Raw genomic sequence first — 14,702 nt, 5'->3', positions numbered from 1 at the left:
GTGACGGTATTTGTGACATGACTAAAAAGTGCATTTAAAAAGTTATCCATTTTGGTATATGTATGTATGTATGTACGTGTCTACTTAATTTGTTTGCTACCTTGGTATATTCCCTTGAATAAACCATAAGTGAAATACAAAAGTACCAAAGTTTTAAACAAAAATATTTGTCTAATAAAATAAAATAAAGACGGTTTGCCACTAAAATGAAAAATATAAATTCTGATCACGTAGTGACACCAATAATTTTGAAGCAAGATCATACCGATTTACTCGACTCGAAAATGTTTACTGCATCTTTGTGTTTGATACCTAAAGCAGTCTCATCATCAAATAAAGCTTGGGTCAAAGATGTAAGTAAAACGTTTCCCGATCGCATTTGAAAACTGGCATCAATCACAACCAGTTATTTCTGTTTTTATCAAGCGTCATGTGTGGGAAGACATCCATTTTGAGGCTCCTGCTACTCTTGGTGGCATTTTTAGGCTTCATATCTGGTTCAAAATCGCAAACAACGGTTTTCGATATTCCTGAAGATTCTTCAGGAATTCCTCTCGCAAATGAGGAAGAACTTTCGAACCAGAATGAGTCTGGCCTTCTTTTGTCCAACGATCCTCGTCACGTAGCATTTTACCTCTACCCCAATCCAGAGTAAGCAGTATAATACTTTGTACATATGTAGATTATTTCTACCTTTGGTAATAAATGAACCAATAAATATTCCACTATTCGTGTATTTTAAATAGCAATATTACGGACAATGATGTCATAATGATTGGCAATTCAGAATCCTTATCTACTTCTCGATACGACGCTGCAAAACCTGCATTGTTTATAATACATGGGTATTTTGAATACAGTATATTTTATAATATTTTTACTTTGCATATACATAGATAAATATATATGTATATTTAATACAGATTTTTGAACAACTATACAACACGGTACTCCCAAACAGTAAAAAACGGTATATGTCGATCAACCTGAATCGTGTATGTATTGTGTTTCAACTAGGTCTTATCTATTTTGTTTCATTGTGCGAATTATAGAATTTCTGAAGCAAGGTTTCTCAAAGACTCTTAACATTTTGGTTGTTGATTGGGGAAAGTTAGCAACTCCAGCGAATCTCACGGCGTGGCTATCACAAATTCATGATCCATTGAAAGATCTCTATTACAGGGCTAGCGTTAATAACGTTCCAAAAGTTGGAAAGGTCGTATCTGAATTTATTTCCTTTCTGATATCTGAACAACGCTTAGAGTCTCCTGCAAACGTTACTTTGCTCGGCTTCAGGTACAACCAAATATCTCATAATAACTTATTCCTACTTGGAACTTGGTGAATAATCTTTGAATTATTGTATCGCGTATGAACGAATGCATATGTATACAGCTTGGGAGCTCAAATTTCTGGATATGCTGGGAAGTTTGTGAAACAAAACAACACAATTCTAATTGGAAGAATCACAGGACTTGTTAGTTCTCCGAGTCTAAATTAATTATTTAACGGAGCATTAAAATAATTTCCAACGATAAATACGAAACCAATTTCCAGGACCCAGCTGGCCCCCTTTACCAATCTGCTCCTGCTAATGAAAAATTGAATGCAAACGATGGAACATTTGTTGATATCGTTCATTCCAATCAAGGCAAGATTTATTTTTTATTTTAATTATTATAAAAAAATCAACGTAAAGCTACATATATTGTATATGTCACAGGTCAAGACGGGTATTTTGGGAATACAGGTAGGGTATTCATCACTTCAATTGGAAGTGAAGCTCGAATAATCTAAACTGTGAACTGATAACTCATAAATTTAATCGTAGGAACGGCAGATTTTTATCCAAATGGGGGTCAGCAATTTTGACTTTAATTTCAGTCTAATTACTATTATTACTTGAAATTCCATACTGATTTTAAGGTGGACCAAATCAATCAGACTGTTTGGACATTGGAGTTGAACTAGTCCCCAACACAATTTCAGGTTTGAATTCATTGAGACTCAGATGAACTAAACACAAATACAAATTGTTTCATTTAAATTAAAGGCACCTGTGCACATAATCGAGCTTGGATTTATTATCTCGCTGGTCTCTCAAAAAACATTACGGCATGTGCTTGCATTTCACAAGCTGATCCTATTATTTGCAGAATGTTTTGCAAAAATAAGGTCAGGTTCGGATTCCATTGTCCCCCAACGTAAGGAATTTGCATTAATGTGATCTATAAATGCATGTATGTAGAATCACAGGAGAAAGCCTGACAAATGTATACTATGATTTATTTCTTTAACAGGGCTAGTGGAGGCTACTACTTTGACATATATGCAAAAGACCCATGAATAAATGCTTATAAAGTTTAAATTTCAAATTTGTAATGGTAATTTATAAAGAAGATCTAATAAATATTATTAGTTGGACGGAATAAATATTTCATGCAACGCTCCAGGTATATTAACATGAGAATCAAATTCGACTCTGGCCACTTCTACCATTTTGTTGGCATCGATAAATACTAAAAAATCCTTACTCTGCTTTCTAATATCATAAACTAGCGATACGATGATCCCATCATCTTCATTCTGACTTGACGGGTTGGCAATGAAAATCGGTGGTCCCGGATATGATCCAGTATTTCCTCTCCAGACGCTTCTATGTTGTCTAATGATATCGAATTTCGAAATGGAATGACTGAAAGAATTTTGTGCTATTGTTCCGCTAACGTAGAAATACTGATAGTTTTTAGTAGCAAAATTATGGTTTATACATGACAAACCACATCCTGGTTCAGTTAAAATTTGTGGTGTTAGGATGAGTTTGCTGTCCCCGTATCGTACAGCTTTGGCAGGAGAATTTCCTAGAACATTGCTTCCTTCACGCCCACCTTTAGGAATGGAAAGTGGTATTACAAAGCGGCGGCATGTTGGCTGCGAAACGTTTTCAACAATGTTGTTTCTGAGTTTGGATAGATACATTCCATCCAAAATAGTTGGGTCGTTGAATGCAATTATGTCTGCCACGATCTGAAGGAAAAATACTTTAGTCAAAAGGGTACAACATAAATTACGTGTGAAGCCAATATTTGGATATAAATTTGGAATTCGACCTGGTTGTTACTATTTTCAAAGCAGTTTACAAAATGTAGAAAGAAGAATGGTTCCGACGAGAAATATTCAATCTTTATCACTTTTCCCGTTGCCTTTTCAATAATATGAAATCGATTTTTTTCCTTTGGCCTCCACTCCATCCATTCTTTGGCAGAATATCCTTTGACAAGAGCTTTCGCGATGGCAGACACTGCGGCCACAAACGGCTGTTCAAGAAAAGAGTAAAATGAACCTCCACCAAATTATGGCAGAAATTACTACTCGTGAGATTTATATACCTGCTCGACGAAACAAAAATAGTTTTCACTCATCCCAAAGCTGTGCGTGAATGAAATTCCTGCGTGGAAACTGCTAGGGATCGTACAGAGCACTTTGGCATTTTTGAAAGTTTCTTTGGCGTTTTTCTGACTTGCTGAACTAGGATGAATTTTGACTAGATAAAATTTCAACCCTGATAGGATGGAAAACCCAATGTTGTACATATTTCCTTGCGCATCTGTGAAAAAGATAAATAATTTATAATTAAGGATACTTGCTATGCCATGAAATGGGAAATTGACAACTTCTCAGGAGGAAATGGTAAAGGCTTGGAGTGCAGATTCGAGACAAATGAAAGATTAAGGTTGACCCCGAAGGATTTATCCGATTTTTACATCAAAAAATAAATATTACAGCTACGTTTCTCCGCGTATACGGTACGATAAGCAGCAAAGTCATACAAACTAAGGATTACTACAGTCCACAAACCTGTTAATGGATGTGAAGTCCACCCGTTTAATCCAAAAAGTTTGTTGGAGTCGTAGCGCTCTCCAGACTCCAATGACTTGTGGTCAATCTTTCGAAAGAAACACGCATCATTCGCAGCATACAATTCTTGTTCGAATTCGAAAATGTTGCAATTATTATTGTCACTCATTTCTGGTATCTGAAAAAAAACAGAACTAAAAATTATTATGTGTAACGAAGGGCATGCATATACGTATGTAATTTATGTACCGGCGTGCCCCCAAGGGAGCTTCTTGCTTTTTATGTTAGAAATAACCAAATTATATTACATAGCCACTAAATGGCTTAGGTTACGCAATGCTAATATGACTCACACCTCAGTGCCAATCAGACCATAAAGCGTTACCCAATCTAGTAAGCGATTAAATAAAACTGCAAAGGCAAGTATGGTGCACAATATGAACGTACAATTGTAGACATGAATCTCGACAGAAGGCTTTTTCCTTTCTCTGGATATGCTTTCGTCCCGAATTCGATTACCACAGGTTTTTGTGCTCGGATTGCTCTTTTGTATGAATCTGATTGGAGAAACTTCTTCTGGAATGTCACATAGTCCTTTGATATTTCAAACTTGCTCAAGATAGCATCTGCAATATCAAGAGTAAAATTATTATGCATGCATCCATGATATAAGGTCTGCCATTTCAGTTACACACATCCGTCCAAATAATGGCGCATGGAAAAATTTTCAAAATCAAACAATCCAGGGCCGATCCGGACAACCGATCCAGAAAGCCACTGGGGAAGTTTTCCTGTGAAACATTATGATATTTATTACCAGACCCAGAGACAAAATGGTTCAAGATTTTCGGTGCGTTACCTTCAATGGGAAATTTTTCAGGAACATTTGATTCGTCCGCAGACTGGAACAACTTTGTCAAATCATTTTGAACTTCACACATTTTTCAATATTTTATTATTATTCAGTTAAATTTATGCGGTATCTAATAATCTTTAAGCTATCGTTCTTGCTTGACACTGACGAATTTAATACTTGCACTGGTTGCATATATGTATACGAGATGAGCGAAGGAGGAACTGCGAGCACTATCAAATTATTTAGAATGCTCAGCCTACATATACAAGTATGTACATATACATGAATAAACCACCATTTAAAAAAATCCCATCGCAAAATGATCACAACTGACGCTACCCCTCGCAGTTGTGTTCTTTACAGTGGTGAATTCCTTTGTGAAAAATAGGCAGACCGTGAGCAACCTTAACTTGGACTTACTGCATATATGTACATAATGTCTGTGCATCGTAAATTCTGCATCATATGAAATCTGACGAAGTCCGTCATGAAGCAGGTTTCGTTTGTTGCATTATTTTAATGGCGTGTGGTGTGGAGGGGACGTCCGGGTGCGAATCTAATGTTTTGTGTCACCCACCACCAACACGAAACTGAAACTTTCACTTTCATATTTGAAATTGTGTGCGTTGAGAAATCTACTACGTGCAATTTTAAGTCAAGTAAGGATGGCAAGTTTTCGTTCAGCGTCATTAGCAATACTAAACACTTTCAAAAAGTTCCTTGTAACACTTACGCATTGATTGCATGTCACTCAATTGCAACGAAATATTTGTTTTATTTCTTGGTTAAATTTTGTGAAATTCACTGGATATCTCATTTTTAAACCGCATTAAAGAATGCAAATGTCAATGTAAAATTGGACATGGACTAGTAAACTGATGTATTTAATTCAAATTTTAATGTTGGAGGATGCGATAATACTTATTTTTAAGTGCAAAATGTGAATGTGGTAAATTGAGTGCATATATATAGGTCTGTATGTATTAGCTTCAAATAATTTGGTTTTAATGCATATTTATTTAAACATGTTTCATACGTTATAATACTGAACATCGTTTAAAGTAAAAATAAATACTAAATACAATATTAATTTTTTTATACCTCAGCTTACGTGATTTGGTTCTGAGGGAATAAAGATTCCATGAATTGCTAGCGGGACAAAGTTAATAAATTCGGCTCTAGCAACCTCAGTCATGGTTTTAGAATTGATAAAAATAATGCCACACTTTTCTCCTGGAATTGCTCGGGTCATGCATGTGATAAGGATTCCGTCATCGTCGTCCGTACTTTCAGGAGATGGTACAAAAATCGGCTCTCCCAAAAATTCACCCTCTTTCAATCGAAAGATCATGCTTCTCTTGGTTTCCACATTGAATTTACAAATTGCTGACTTAAATGGTCCTATATTTCTCGGACCTCCTCCGAAAAAGTGAGAATACTTTTTCCCACAAAAGTCTTTGTGAACAGTAGGAACTTCAATTCCTTGCTTGGTAATAGGTTCATAGGTCAGGGTGACACATTTCTTCTCCTTCACGGCAGTCGCAGTGGTTCGCACTTTTTGAATTAGATTTGTTCCTTCCACAAGCTCATTTCCATTCTTATCCTGACAACCGAGTGGAATCACATATCTCCTCCCCTCAGCCAAATCCTCTATATTTCCTTCAAACCCATTCTTAAAGTCCTGCAGACTCAAGTCTATACAGTTTGCATTGGGAAACGCACACAAGTCTACTACGATTTCATTGTCTTCCTCGTAGCAGTTGATAAAATGGAGAAAGAAAAAAGGGTCGGAGGAGACATAGTCAGTCTTCACAACTTTCCCAGTATGCTTATCAATAACGAAGAAACGGTTCCTTATCTCTGGTCGATACTCCATGAAATCCCGATTGCATGACTTGTGTAGAAAGGCTGCCAACACTTTCTGAGTAACGATGACTAATGGTTGTTCAATTAGTAAAATGTAATTGGGTGTTTTACCGAAACTATGGCACGGACTCCTGTAACAATTCAACACCACAAATAAGTAAGCTGGATATTTCTAGACGAACGTAATTGTCAAAAATTTACGAGCAAAAGGTATGAGAACTTGGGACTGTAGTCAATATTTTGGCCTTCTTTAACACATCCTTGGCTGTTTGCCCGTTTTTTGGAATAGGAATCTTCACAACGTTGTATTTTAATCCTGTGTGCACAAATGTGTACACAAATTACACATTAAAACTTCTTTTCGAATTACGCTTGGTTTCATTCACAAATTTAAGTTCACATGTACCTGTGATAAATGAGGTCCCAATATTATAGATAAATCCGTCATCGTCAGGCATTGGATGACAACTAGAATAAGTCAATTGGAAATAAGTTTGGATTATACTTATCCAATTAATAAATACAGAGCGTACCTCCATAAGTTTAATCCAAATAATCTGCTAGTGTCATACTTTTCTCCACATTGTAATGTATTAGGATCTATATGGCGAAAAAAACAGGTGTCCGCTGCAAAATTAATAGTACATCAGTTATTAATTATTATTTGCAGACGTATAAAGCAAATTAACACTTTAATACGCGTTCATTAAATGTACACACAATTTAAATAACTAATTAGATAAATTATGAATATCAGTAGGGAAAGTCATATACCTGCAGCAAAAATATCATGTCCAATACTGAACATACTAACGTTACAATTATCAGATATTTCCTGCAATATTAGAAATACGATCACATGACTCAAATACATACATACATAAGGCACACAAAGGGCACACTAACCGGAATCTGTAATTGGAGTAAAGAAAAAGTTTGAGAAGACGATCGAGTTGCATGATTGTGAACAATGTGTAACTACAGTGCCATGCTTACCAGGGAGGGAATAAATCGGGAAAGCAGACTTTTCGTTGGATCAGATTTCTGCCCTTTTGTCCCCCATTCCGAAAGCACAGGTTTATTCGCAGCTATCGCTTTTTTATAGGCGTCTGTCTCAAGGAATTTCCGATCATACTGGAATGTGAGATTTAACAAGATAGAAATTGGCTTTTCTATTGAGGTGAGTCGGTACAAGAAATATTCTTAATTAGAATACCTTCACAGAATCTTTAGATATCTGAAATCTTGTTAACATGGCATAGCCTAAAGAAAATGAACATTAATTAAATTGATAAATTCACATGGTGTTTTTAGAATCATGAAATAGGATCCATACCGTCCAGAAAGTGGTTGACTGTAAAGTCATCGAAATCAAACCGACCTGGTCCGGTTCTAATTAAGGACGCATTGTGAATCCATGGTGGGAGAACGCCAGTTAATGGAGCTACTTCCGGCTCGTGAATTTCCTCCAGCGTAGGGTACAGAAAATCGTACTGCCCAGCCATTCTGCATCACAGCTTAAATACAATCGAGCAGGTCAGAAATAAATGCTAAACGGAAGTCAGCACGGAATGTTGTTTACCTCTGACCTTATCAACTTACTAATTATTGGTTAATTTCACGGAAACCAGCACAAACCTCTTTGTCCCGACGAATCTTACAAGAGTCGGCAGAACATGAGATCCTTACTAACCTCACCGACAAATGTTACTAATTAATTAAAAGCTCTTAAAGGAGCACAACCAAACGAAACTAACCACGTCAGCCAGGTGTAGCTAAAGGTAATTGACATATGAAGGATGGATGTTCATAATGTAAAAGAACGTATTCTGTTGAGCCTATGGCAAAAAATTAGGTAACATACCTGAGCCTACAATGGTATGTAAACCAACTAACCAACACCAACAAGTTTCTTAAATCTGAAGCAGGTAGTGACTGGTAGTCTCGTTCATTCTTCATCAAGAGAGCAGTTGATATACCTCCACAGTCAGTAATAGCAGTATTCAAGTAATGGCAAGTAGTTTTATTAGTAAACCACGAATTGATGTGAGAACTCTGCCACAATTCGATCTTGAAAACAGCAAAGAAATTCAAGTTCACTATTACTCAAGCGTGCATATGCATATAAAGTCTTGGGAAGAATCAAGAATGCAGGGTAACGGATCTAGGCTATTTTGAGGCATATACAAGCTGTACCTTCAATTACTGTGTACTGAACAAGTCGGATTTAAATCCTACGGTTGGTGCATATTCCTGTATTCTCTTATAAATTTTATGAATTATATTCTGTTGTGTGCTCGGTGTTTTGCGAATGTCGTACCAAAGAGTCAAAATATGATTATTAATATCACAGGTTGGTGTGAAAGTGCAATGAACAAGAGCAACGCGTTGGAGCAATGGATTGCCAATCATATTTATTATTATGTACATATTATACAATAATAAAGTTTGTTGATTTCAAAATTTTGGCTTAATTGGAGTGCCAAATTGAGTGAAGGGCAATAGGGATTTCGGTGTCAAAATAAGTTCTCCTAAATTCTGTCAAATCTCGACCTTCCAGCCAGACCACAAAATCTCTCTCCCCTTTTGTCTCAATGTAATTAATCACTACAAAAACAATTATTCCATCGTCCTGAGCAGTCGAATTTGGGCGACCAATGAAGTTGGGCTATTAATATTTGTATGTATCCACATAAAAAAGAGCTATGTATATTCAAGCTTACAAAATCGGTTCTTCTTTTGTGGAAACCAGTCCATCGTCTCTCTTGGACAAAATCCATTTAGCAGTGACCCTGCAGCCTTTGTCAAGCTGAATTGACAGGGTTGTTCGATCCTGCATAGGGCATCCAGAATCGGTTTTTCCGATTTTGTAAAACAGGTTAGAAACCGGTTTTCGAGCTACCCGAAAACCGGTTTTACAATTTTCTAAAAAAACGGTTTTGTCAAAAACCGGTTTTATCACACTCGAAAACCGGTTTTCGATTTTGGACAAAATTTGTTTCAAAACCACTAAATATTTGTCATATCTTGTTTTTCATGCAAAAATTAATTGTTCTGAAATATTATCTGTCAATTTAATGCCCAAAATTTGCTCAGCTTTAAATTTTACAATATTATATTTAACAAATTTTAAAAATTTGGTAGAAAACCGATTTTGAAAACCGGTTTAAAACCGGTTTTTGGGAAAACCGAAAACCGGTTTTACGAAAATTTCAAAAACCGGTAAAATCGAAAACCGGTTTTACGAAAGTTTGCCAAAATCGGAAAAATCGAAAACCGGTTTCTGAAAATTTTCCGATTCTGGATGCCCTAATCCTGCATGGTTGTTCAATACTGATGTTTACCAAGTCAAAAATTATATAATTAGGTATTTTACCAGATCAGATAGTTTTTCGTCATCCCGAACGAATGAAACCATGAAGGAGACGTTTTGCTGCATGTATGTGAGCCTATGATTTTCATCATAGCCTGATGAAATCAGGCTACATCAGGCTACATCATCAGGCAACCATCATCATGATTTTCATCAGCCTGTTTCATGCTGTCTCGAAGCGCTTTCGAACTACACCCATTAGGAAATTTTAGTATTTTCCACTTTGTAGGGCATAGGCTCATTCCGATGTTGTAAGTTTCTCCAGTTTCTGGGTCTGGGGGGGGGGGGGTAAGACAGTGCAGACTCAACTCCTTTACAGAATCATGTCCTAAATTATCGAGAATAAATATTTTATCAGCGAAATAAATATTTTACCGGATATTTACATTTTTGAAAAGTTGAAAGTGAGGTGAGAGATATTGATAGAGTGGAAGCTCATCATATGTACATATGAACGTATGCGTATAATTTTATCAATAGGTCTTGTACAGTTACAGTATGGGAAAATCTGTAATGTTAGGTCACTCACAACTAATTCGTCAAAAAAACTTGCGCAATAGGGATTACAGTTGACAATTAATTTATATTCAAGCTTCTTGCAAGATCAGCATGCATAACTGGGGAAAGCAACTATTTACCTAAGTAGATATGTATGTGGGTTTCTCCCATTTCCCTGGAGTATGTGGCTATTTACTATGTACATACACAGCCATTGTATAAAAGCACTACTACATTCTATTCTGATTCTGACATTTCATAATGAAGATGAAGCACTCAGACTCGATGGTCATTAATCAATCCTCCCACTCAGGAAATGTACGAATGTTTCTACATTTGACCGCTTAAACTTATGTATTTTCTACAATACATCGATTCAGTCAGACAGACGTGATAGACCAAAACCGATTTAGGGTTACTGGTGAGAAGATAGTCTGGTTTAGTCGCAGAATTTTACTGGGATTTAGAGTTTGTAACTGTATACTTTAGCTAGAAATGCTGACGATTAATAAAATTGAGACAATGGTAATACCCGAGTGATGAAAAATGGAGATGAATACTTGAGATGGATTCCAAGGATTTCGTGTCCAATTCGAACCTGTAAATAACGAAAATTCGTCACAATGTTATTCCATTCATAAATCCGCACCTCATCCCCACATTCTGTGTCAGCCAAAATGATGAAGAATATGCAGAGTTATGTATAAGCATGTATGTACATGTAGCCAGTGTCAGATAGGGCGATTGGATTGCGACATATGTCGGAATTGCAGATGAATGGACAATTGTCTGAAGCCAACGGAATCTGAAGTGTGTAGTATTTAAGTGAAACTTGTTCTATTATTATTCTAGTCATTTCGTGACATTTCGTTAAATGACCAAAGTTTCTTACCACAGAGGACACGACTTTCCCCAATACAGATTTCGAAGAATCAGAACCCGCAGATCTTGTACAATATTCTGGTACAATTGACTTCTGTGCAATTTCTGCTTTCTTGAAACATTCGGTCTGTAGGAACTTGGAAGTGAAGAAAACACTTCCGGATTTTCCTCCCCGTACTTCAAACTTGCAAATCATGATTAAGTCTGTATTTTGGATAGTCCCATCTGTTCATATTGGTTAAATCCTTTAATAATTAAATTTCAAGTTTGAACTCGCGAGATTGATGTCTTATTACTTGGCAGGGCAACTCCGTAATATGCGACCACTCGCCCATTCTGGGATATTTCCAATTATTTGAGAAACCTCAGGTTTCGTGGTTTCCTGTATTGTCTTGAATGCCTTAATCTGCATACCCTTATTCATACTTCAGTAATTGTAGGTTGGAATTAGTAAATTCAGTCTGTGTTGGACCCACTAGATTGATGATAATTATAATTTAAGTCAACAGTGCTCACTGTATCATAAAGTGAAGACGAGTTGAAAAATTAGATATTTCACGCGTTCGCTCCTACAAGATTAGCAAATCAACGTGAAATGTATCTTTAATCGCTATGCAATTGAAACAACAAGTACGTACATAGAAAATTTTCCTACTTCACAAACTTGTAAAGAATAATTTGACATTCCTCAAATCCACGTGATTTTAGTGGGCAATAAAATGTGTGAAAATTTATTTTAAGGCAGATGCTTAAAAATATCTAAACTTGCAGCTCCATTGTAATAAAACAGCTAAAGTCATTTTATGAATCTTTAAACCTGAAAATATTCGTGGATAGTTTAGGAAAATAAGCGTTTTATAACATCTGCATAACAAGAAGAGTTATAAAATTGTAGATACAAAACCCATGTTAAAAATTGCTTTCTCATCCTCAGGGCAGTAATGTGAAGATTAAGCTTCAGTAAATTTTTAAATTGTTCTCTGAAATGAGATATTTACATATTTATGAGCTTCCTTGTGTATTTTTATTCGACTCTGGGTCACAAGGTATCATTTCCTATTCTACATTAACTCTCTGGTCTCTGGAAAAATTATTATTTAATACTTTCTACATTAGGGTTAAAACATTAATTAAGTGTTTTGTGCATGCTCAGCATTTCTCAACATACATAAGTATGCATACATATCTACTGCGACCAAATTTCTATATTAATACATTTCCCAATTACGCAAAATACTTATGTACTTCATAATTCAATTTGGGGCTTAGTATTTCTACTTCTAGAACATCAAATGAATGCGAATGACTTCAATACAATCTATGAATCAGTCGGAAGTGATTCGTTCTTGGAGCTAATAAGTATGTGATTGATGAAAATAATTAATCTTATCAGAACTCATGGAGAAGATTACCGTGAAATTTGAACACAAATTAATTAAGAGACCGTAACTTTCAGGCCTTTCATCCAGAAGGGTATAAGGAGCAGAGGGGTTATGTATTATAATTATTGATGAATAGGCGCAGTGCAATTGACAAATTCTCAGAAACTGGGGGACCAAATTACTTTCAGAATGAATTGGTTTCTAGAATCTGAAACTTCTACTGATGGATACTCAATGTGTACATGATTGAAACCTAATGTGTGACACCGGAATATAACATATTATGTTGTATTCCGGTTATTTTCACATTAAATGTGAAAATTTTGTTTCAATAAATTGCCAAAAGGTAGAATTTTACGAGAGCATGGTATGGTCACGGTTTTATTGCTTGTGGAGACAAGGTAGAGATAACGGGTATCATTATATGCATATCATTACAACTTTATGCATCCACGGAACCAATCATTCTTGGGCTCTGTGACCGTTGAGCTGCATGGTTGCAGATAATAGAGTCATATGCTTATGATGGAGAAAGAGGAACGAGTAGAAATATACATATTGACACCGGGAAAGGAAAGACAGCTAGATATCGCACCAGCCTTGTGAAAATAGTGAAAGTGGTATGTGTCTTGGTGACCTTTTGCATTTACTGCTTGACTGTTAACTTGAATAATGTTAGCTCTAGTTTTGAATGAAATTTAATATTACAGAAGGAAGCTGTAGTTAGGCAGGGGGTGGAGATGACCTTATTGCCCCAGTCCTTTAGGATAAATGGTAGCCAAATCAGGCATTTTTTTGGGGGGGGGGAAGTCGTTGTTGATATGTATATATTAATATTAAGTGCGTAATGTATATATTTTATAGTTTCAAGCTGAGAAAAATGATATAAGCAGAAATTGCGCCTATAGTATGTCTGTATAAAAAGCATGAGAAAAAATAAATAAAAATCAACATATTGGCTCGTGTTGCTTTCTCTCTCAAGATTAATTGTTGCATAGTTTTATGTAGTTTGAAAATCTGGAGAAAAACTTTTCCCGAATTTCCCTAAGACCCAGTAAGAAGTAAATGAAAACAATAAGAGTCGAGCATTACGCAGTTAAACTTGGTTCACACCAACAACCCAAAGTTGTGCATCTGAAAGTCTCGCTTTCACCCAATTCAAAATCGTTTTCCTACAAGAGTGAAGCAATGCAAGAGTTTATAGTTTCACGATAAAAAAGTTGGGTCGCATACTTGTATGTTCACTGTTACTCGTATCTAGTAATATTCCGATTTATCTCTCCCATTTTAGGCAATTTCCCGCAGGACATGCTAAAATGTGCCACGATTAATTGACACCGCTCTACGACGCTGCCCCATAGATTGATAAAGTGTCAAATAATACTGAAACTGTGCCAAATGTATCACTTTCACTGGTTTTCTGTATATATGTAGAAAGTGCTATATATTTTTTTATATCTACGTACATAGAAGTCATCTCCATAACTCGATCCCAATCTCAAGAATAACTTATTGTAAATTTCAGATGGGTCATCAAACAAAGTTGTAAACTTTGTCAAACTACGCCTAAATTCGGAAAATAGAGAAACTTTCAAACCAAATAGCCAAACTGTTGCTGATTGATGGAACACTGCTGTAACTATTAGCCGTCACATTTTCACTAAACTATGTCTTGATGGAATTTTGAAAGTTTTGTAATGTCAAGGGCAAGCAAACAATGGTGAATTTAGTTAATCTTATTTGATGCATACCCAGAATCTCGATTATTGTTATGTAGAAGAATCATGGCATGCTTAACTTTCCCAAATATTCTTAGAAAATGGAACCAGTATAACGTACCGTTTATGTGTAAGATTCAGTTTTTTGTTTAGAATAGGTAGCTATAATAAGTATGTAGACATATTCGAACATTCAGTTTCTACCCAATCGAATCATTTAAATCCCGTATTCTACCACTGAAGGGTTATAGTGCACGCTTGGGATACTA

At 35.9% G+C, this 14,702-nt stretch overlaps 3 protein-coding genes and 1 long non-coding RNA gene across 9 annotated transcripts; 2 read left to right on the top strand and 2 right to left on the bottom strand.

Moving 5' to 3' along the window:
- The first annotated feature begins 297 nt into the window (after positions 1–297).
- Positions 298–2,435, top strand: LOC110846573 (phospholipase A1). The gene is made up of 12 exons (XM_022093369.2): positions 298–353; positions 427–651; positions 747–845; positions 924–970; positions 1,053–1,296; positions 1,396–1,477; positions 1,558–1,651; positions 1,724–1,750; positions 1,832–1,858; positions 1,927–1,989; positions 2,054–2,204; positions 2,301–2,435. Exons 2-12 carry the CDS (start codon positions 431–433, stop codon positions 2,344–2,346), a joined length of 1,101 nt encoding a protein of 366 aa, XP_021949061.1. The 5' UTR covers positions 298–353; positions 427–430; the 3' UTR covers positions 2,347–2,435.
- On the bottom strand, positions 2,273–5,074 carry LOC110846938 (beta,beta-carotene 15,15'-dioxygenase). Its single transcript, XM_035848867.1, has 7 exons — positions 4,718–5,074; positions 4,554–4,649; positions 4,306–4,484; positions 3,859–4,036; positions 3,390–3,607; positions 3,111–3,317; positions 2,273–3,027 (listed from the first exon to the last, which is right to left on the bottom strand). The coding sequence occupies exons 1-7, from the start codon at positions 4,797–4,799 to the stop codon at positions 2,416–2,418; spliced, it is 1,572 nt and encodes a 523-aa protein (XP_035704760.1). The 5' UTR covers positions 4,800–5,074; the 3' UTR covers positions 2,273–2,415.
- Positions 5,075–5,697: 623 nt separating this feature from the next.
- On the bottom strand, positions 5,698–8,357 carry LOC110846078 (beta,beta-carotene 15,15'-dioxygenase). 6 transcript variants are annotated; one of them, XM_035849877.1, is made up of 10 exons: positions 8,219–8,357; positions 7,917–8,097; positions 7,797–7,843; positions 7,577–7,714; positions 7,487–7,492; positions 7,355–7,415; positions 7,114–7,207; positions 6,987–7,048; positions 6,782–6,896; positions 5,698–6,711 (listed from the first exon to the last, which is right to left on the bottom strand). In XM_035849877.1, the coding sequence occupies exons 2-10, from the start codon at positions 8,083–8,085 to the stop codon at positions 5,817–5,819; spliced, it is 1,587 nt and encodes a 528-aa protein (XP_035705770.1). In that variant the 5' UTR covers positions 8,086–8,097; positions 8,219–8,357; the 3' UTR covers positions 5,698–5,816. The 6 variants fall into 6 exon arrangements, with proteins under 6 accessions (XP_035705770.1, XP_035705769.1, XP_035705767.1 ...); XM_035849876.1 differs by having other exon boundaries at positions 7,917–8,086; positions 8,183–8,341; XM_035849874.1 differs by having other exon boundaries at positions 8,163–8,340.
- Positions 8,358–8,581: 224 nt separating this feature from the next.
- Positions 8,582–9,043, top strand: LOC110847839. The gene is made up of 2 exons (XR_002547700.2): positions 8,582–8,819; positions 8,934–9,043. It is a non-coding gene; the product is annotated as an uncharacterized LOC110847839 (long non-coding RNA).
- The last annotated feature ends 5,659 nt before the right edge of the window (positions 9,044–14,702 follow it).

Source organism: Folsomia candida, unplaced genomic scaffold, assembly GCF_002217175.1.
Source record: "Folsomia candida strain VU population unplaced genomic scaffold, ASM221717v1 Fcan01_Sc003, whole genome shotgun sequence".
NCBI classification, from domain to species: Eukaryota; Metazoa; Arthropoda; class Collembola; order Entomobryomorpha; family Isotomidae; genus Folsomia; species Folsomia candida.
Note: the sequence above shows the minus strand (reverse complement) of the source record. Positions and strands in the feature narration are given on the sequence as shown.

Bases quoted from the DNA above. Each gene is read 5' to 3' on its own strand.
- LOC110846078 (XM_035849877.1), bottom strand. From the start codon at position 8,085: ATGGCTGGGCAGTACGATTTTCTGTACCCTACGCTGGAGGAAATTCAC. The intron at 7,715-7,796 runs GTATTCTAATTA...CTCACATTCCAG, and splicing joins TATCTAAAGATTCTGTGAAG to TATGATCGGAAATTCCTTGA. The intron at 6,897-6,986 runs GTACATGTGAAC...TTGTGCACACAG, and splicing joins TGGGACCTCATTTATCACAG to GATTAAAATACAACGTTGTG.
- LOC110846938 (XM_035848867.1), bottom strand. From the start codon at position 4,799: ATGTGTGAAGTTCAAAATGATTTGACAAAGTTGTTCCAGTCTGCGGAC. The intron at 3,318-3,389 runs GTATATAAATCT...TTTCTTGAACAG, and splicing joins ATTTTTGTTTCGTCGAGCAG to CCGTTTGTGGCCGCAGTGTC. The intron at 3,028-3,110 runs GTCGAATTCCAA...TTTTTCCTTCAG, and splicing joins TTGAAAATAGTAACAACCAG to ATCGTGGCAGACATAATTGC.
- LOC110846573 (XM_022093369.2), top strand. From the start codon at position 431: ATGTGTGGGAAGACATCCATTTTGAGGCTCCTGCTACTCTTGGTGGCA. The intron at 971-1,052 runs GTATATGTCGAT...TGCGAATTATAG, and splicing joins CTCCCAAACAGTAAAAAACG to AATTTCTGAAGCAAGGTTTC. The intron at 1,751-1,831 runs GTAGGGTATTCA...ATTTAATCGTAG, and splicing joins CGGGTATTTTGGGAATACAG to GAACGGCAGATTTTTATCCA.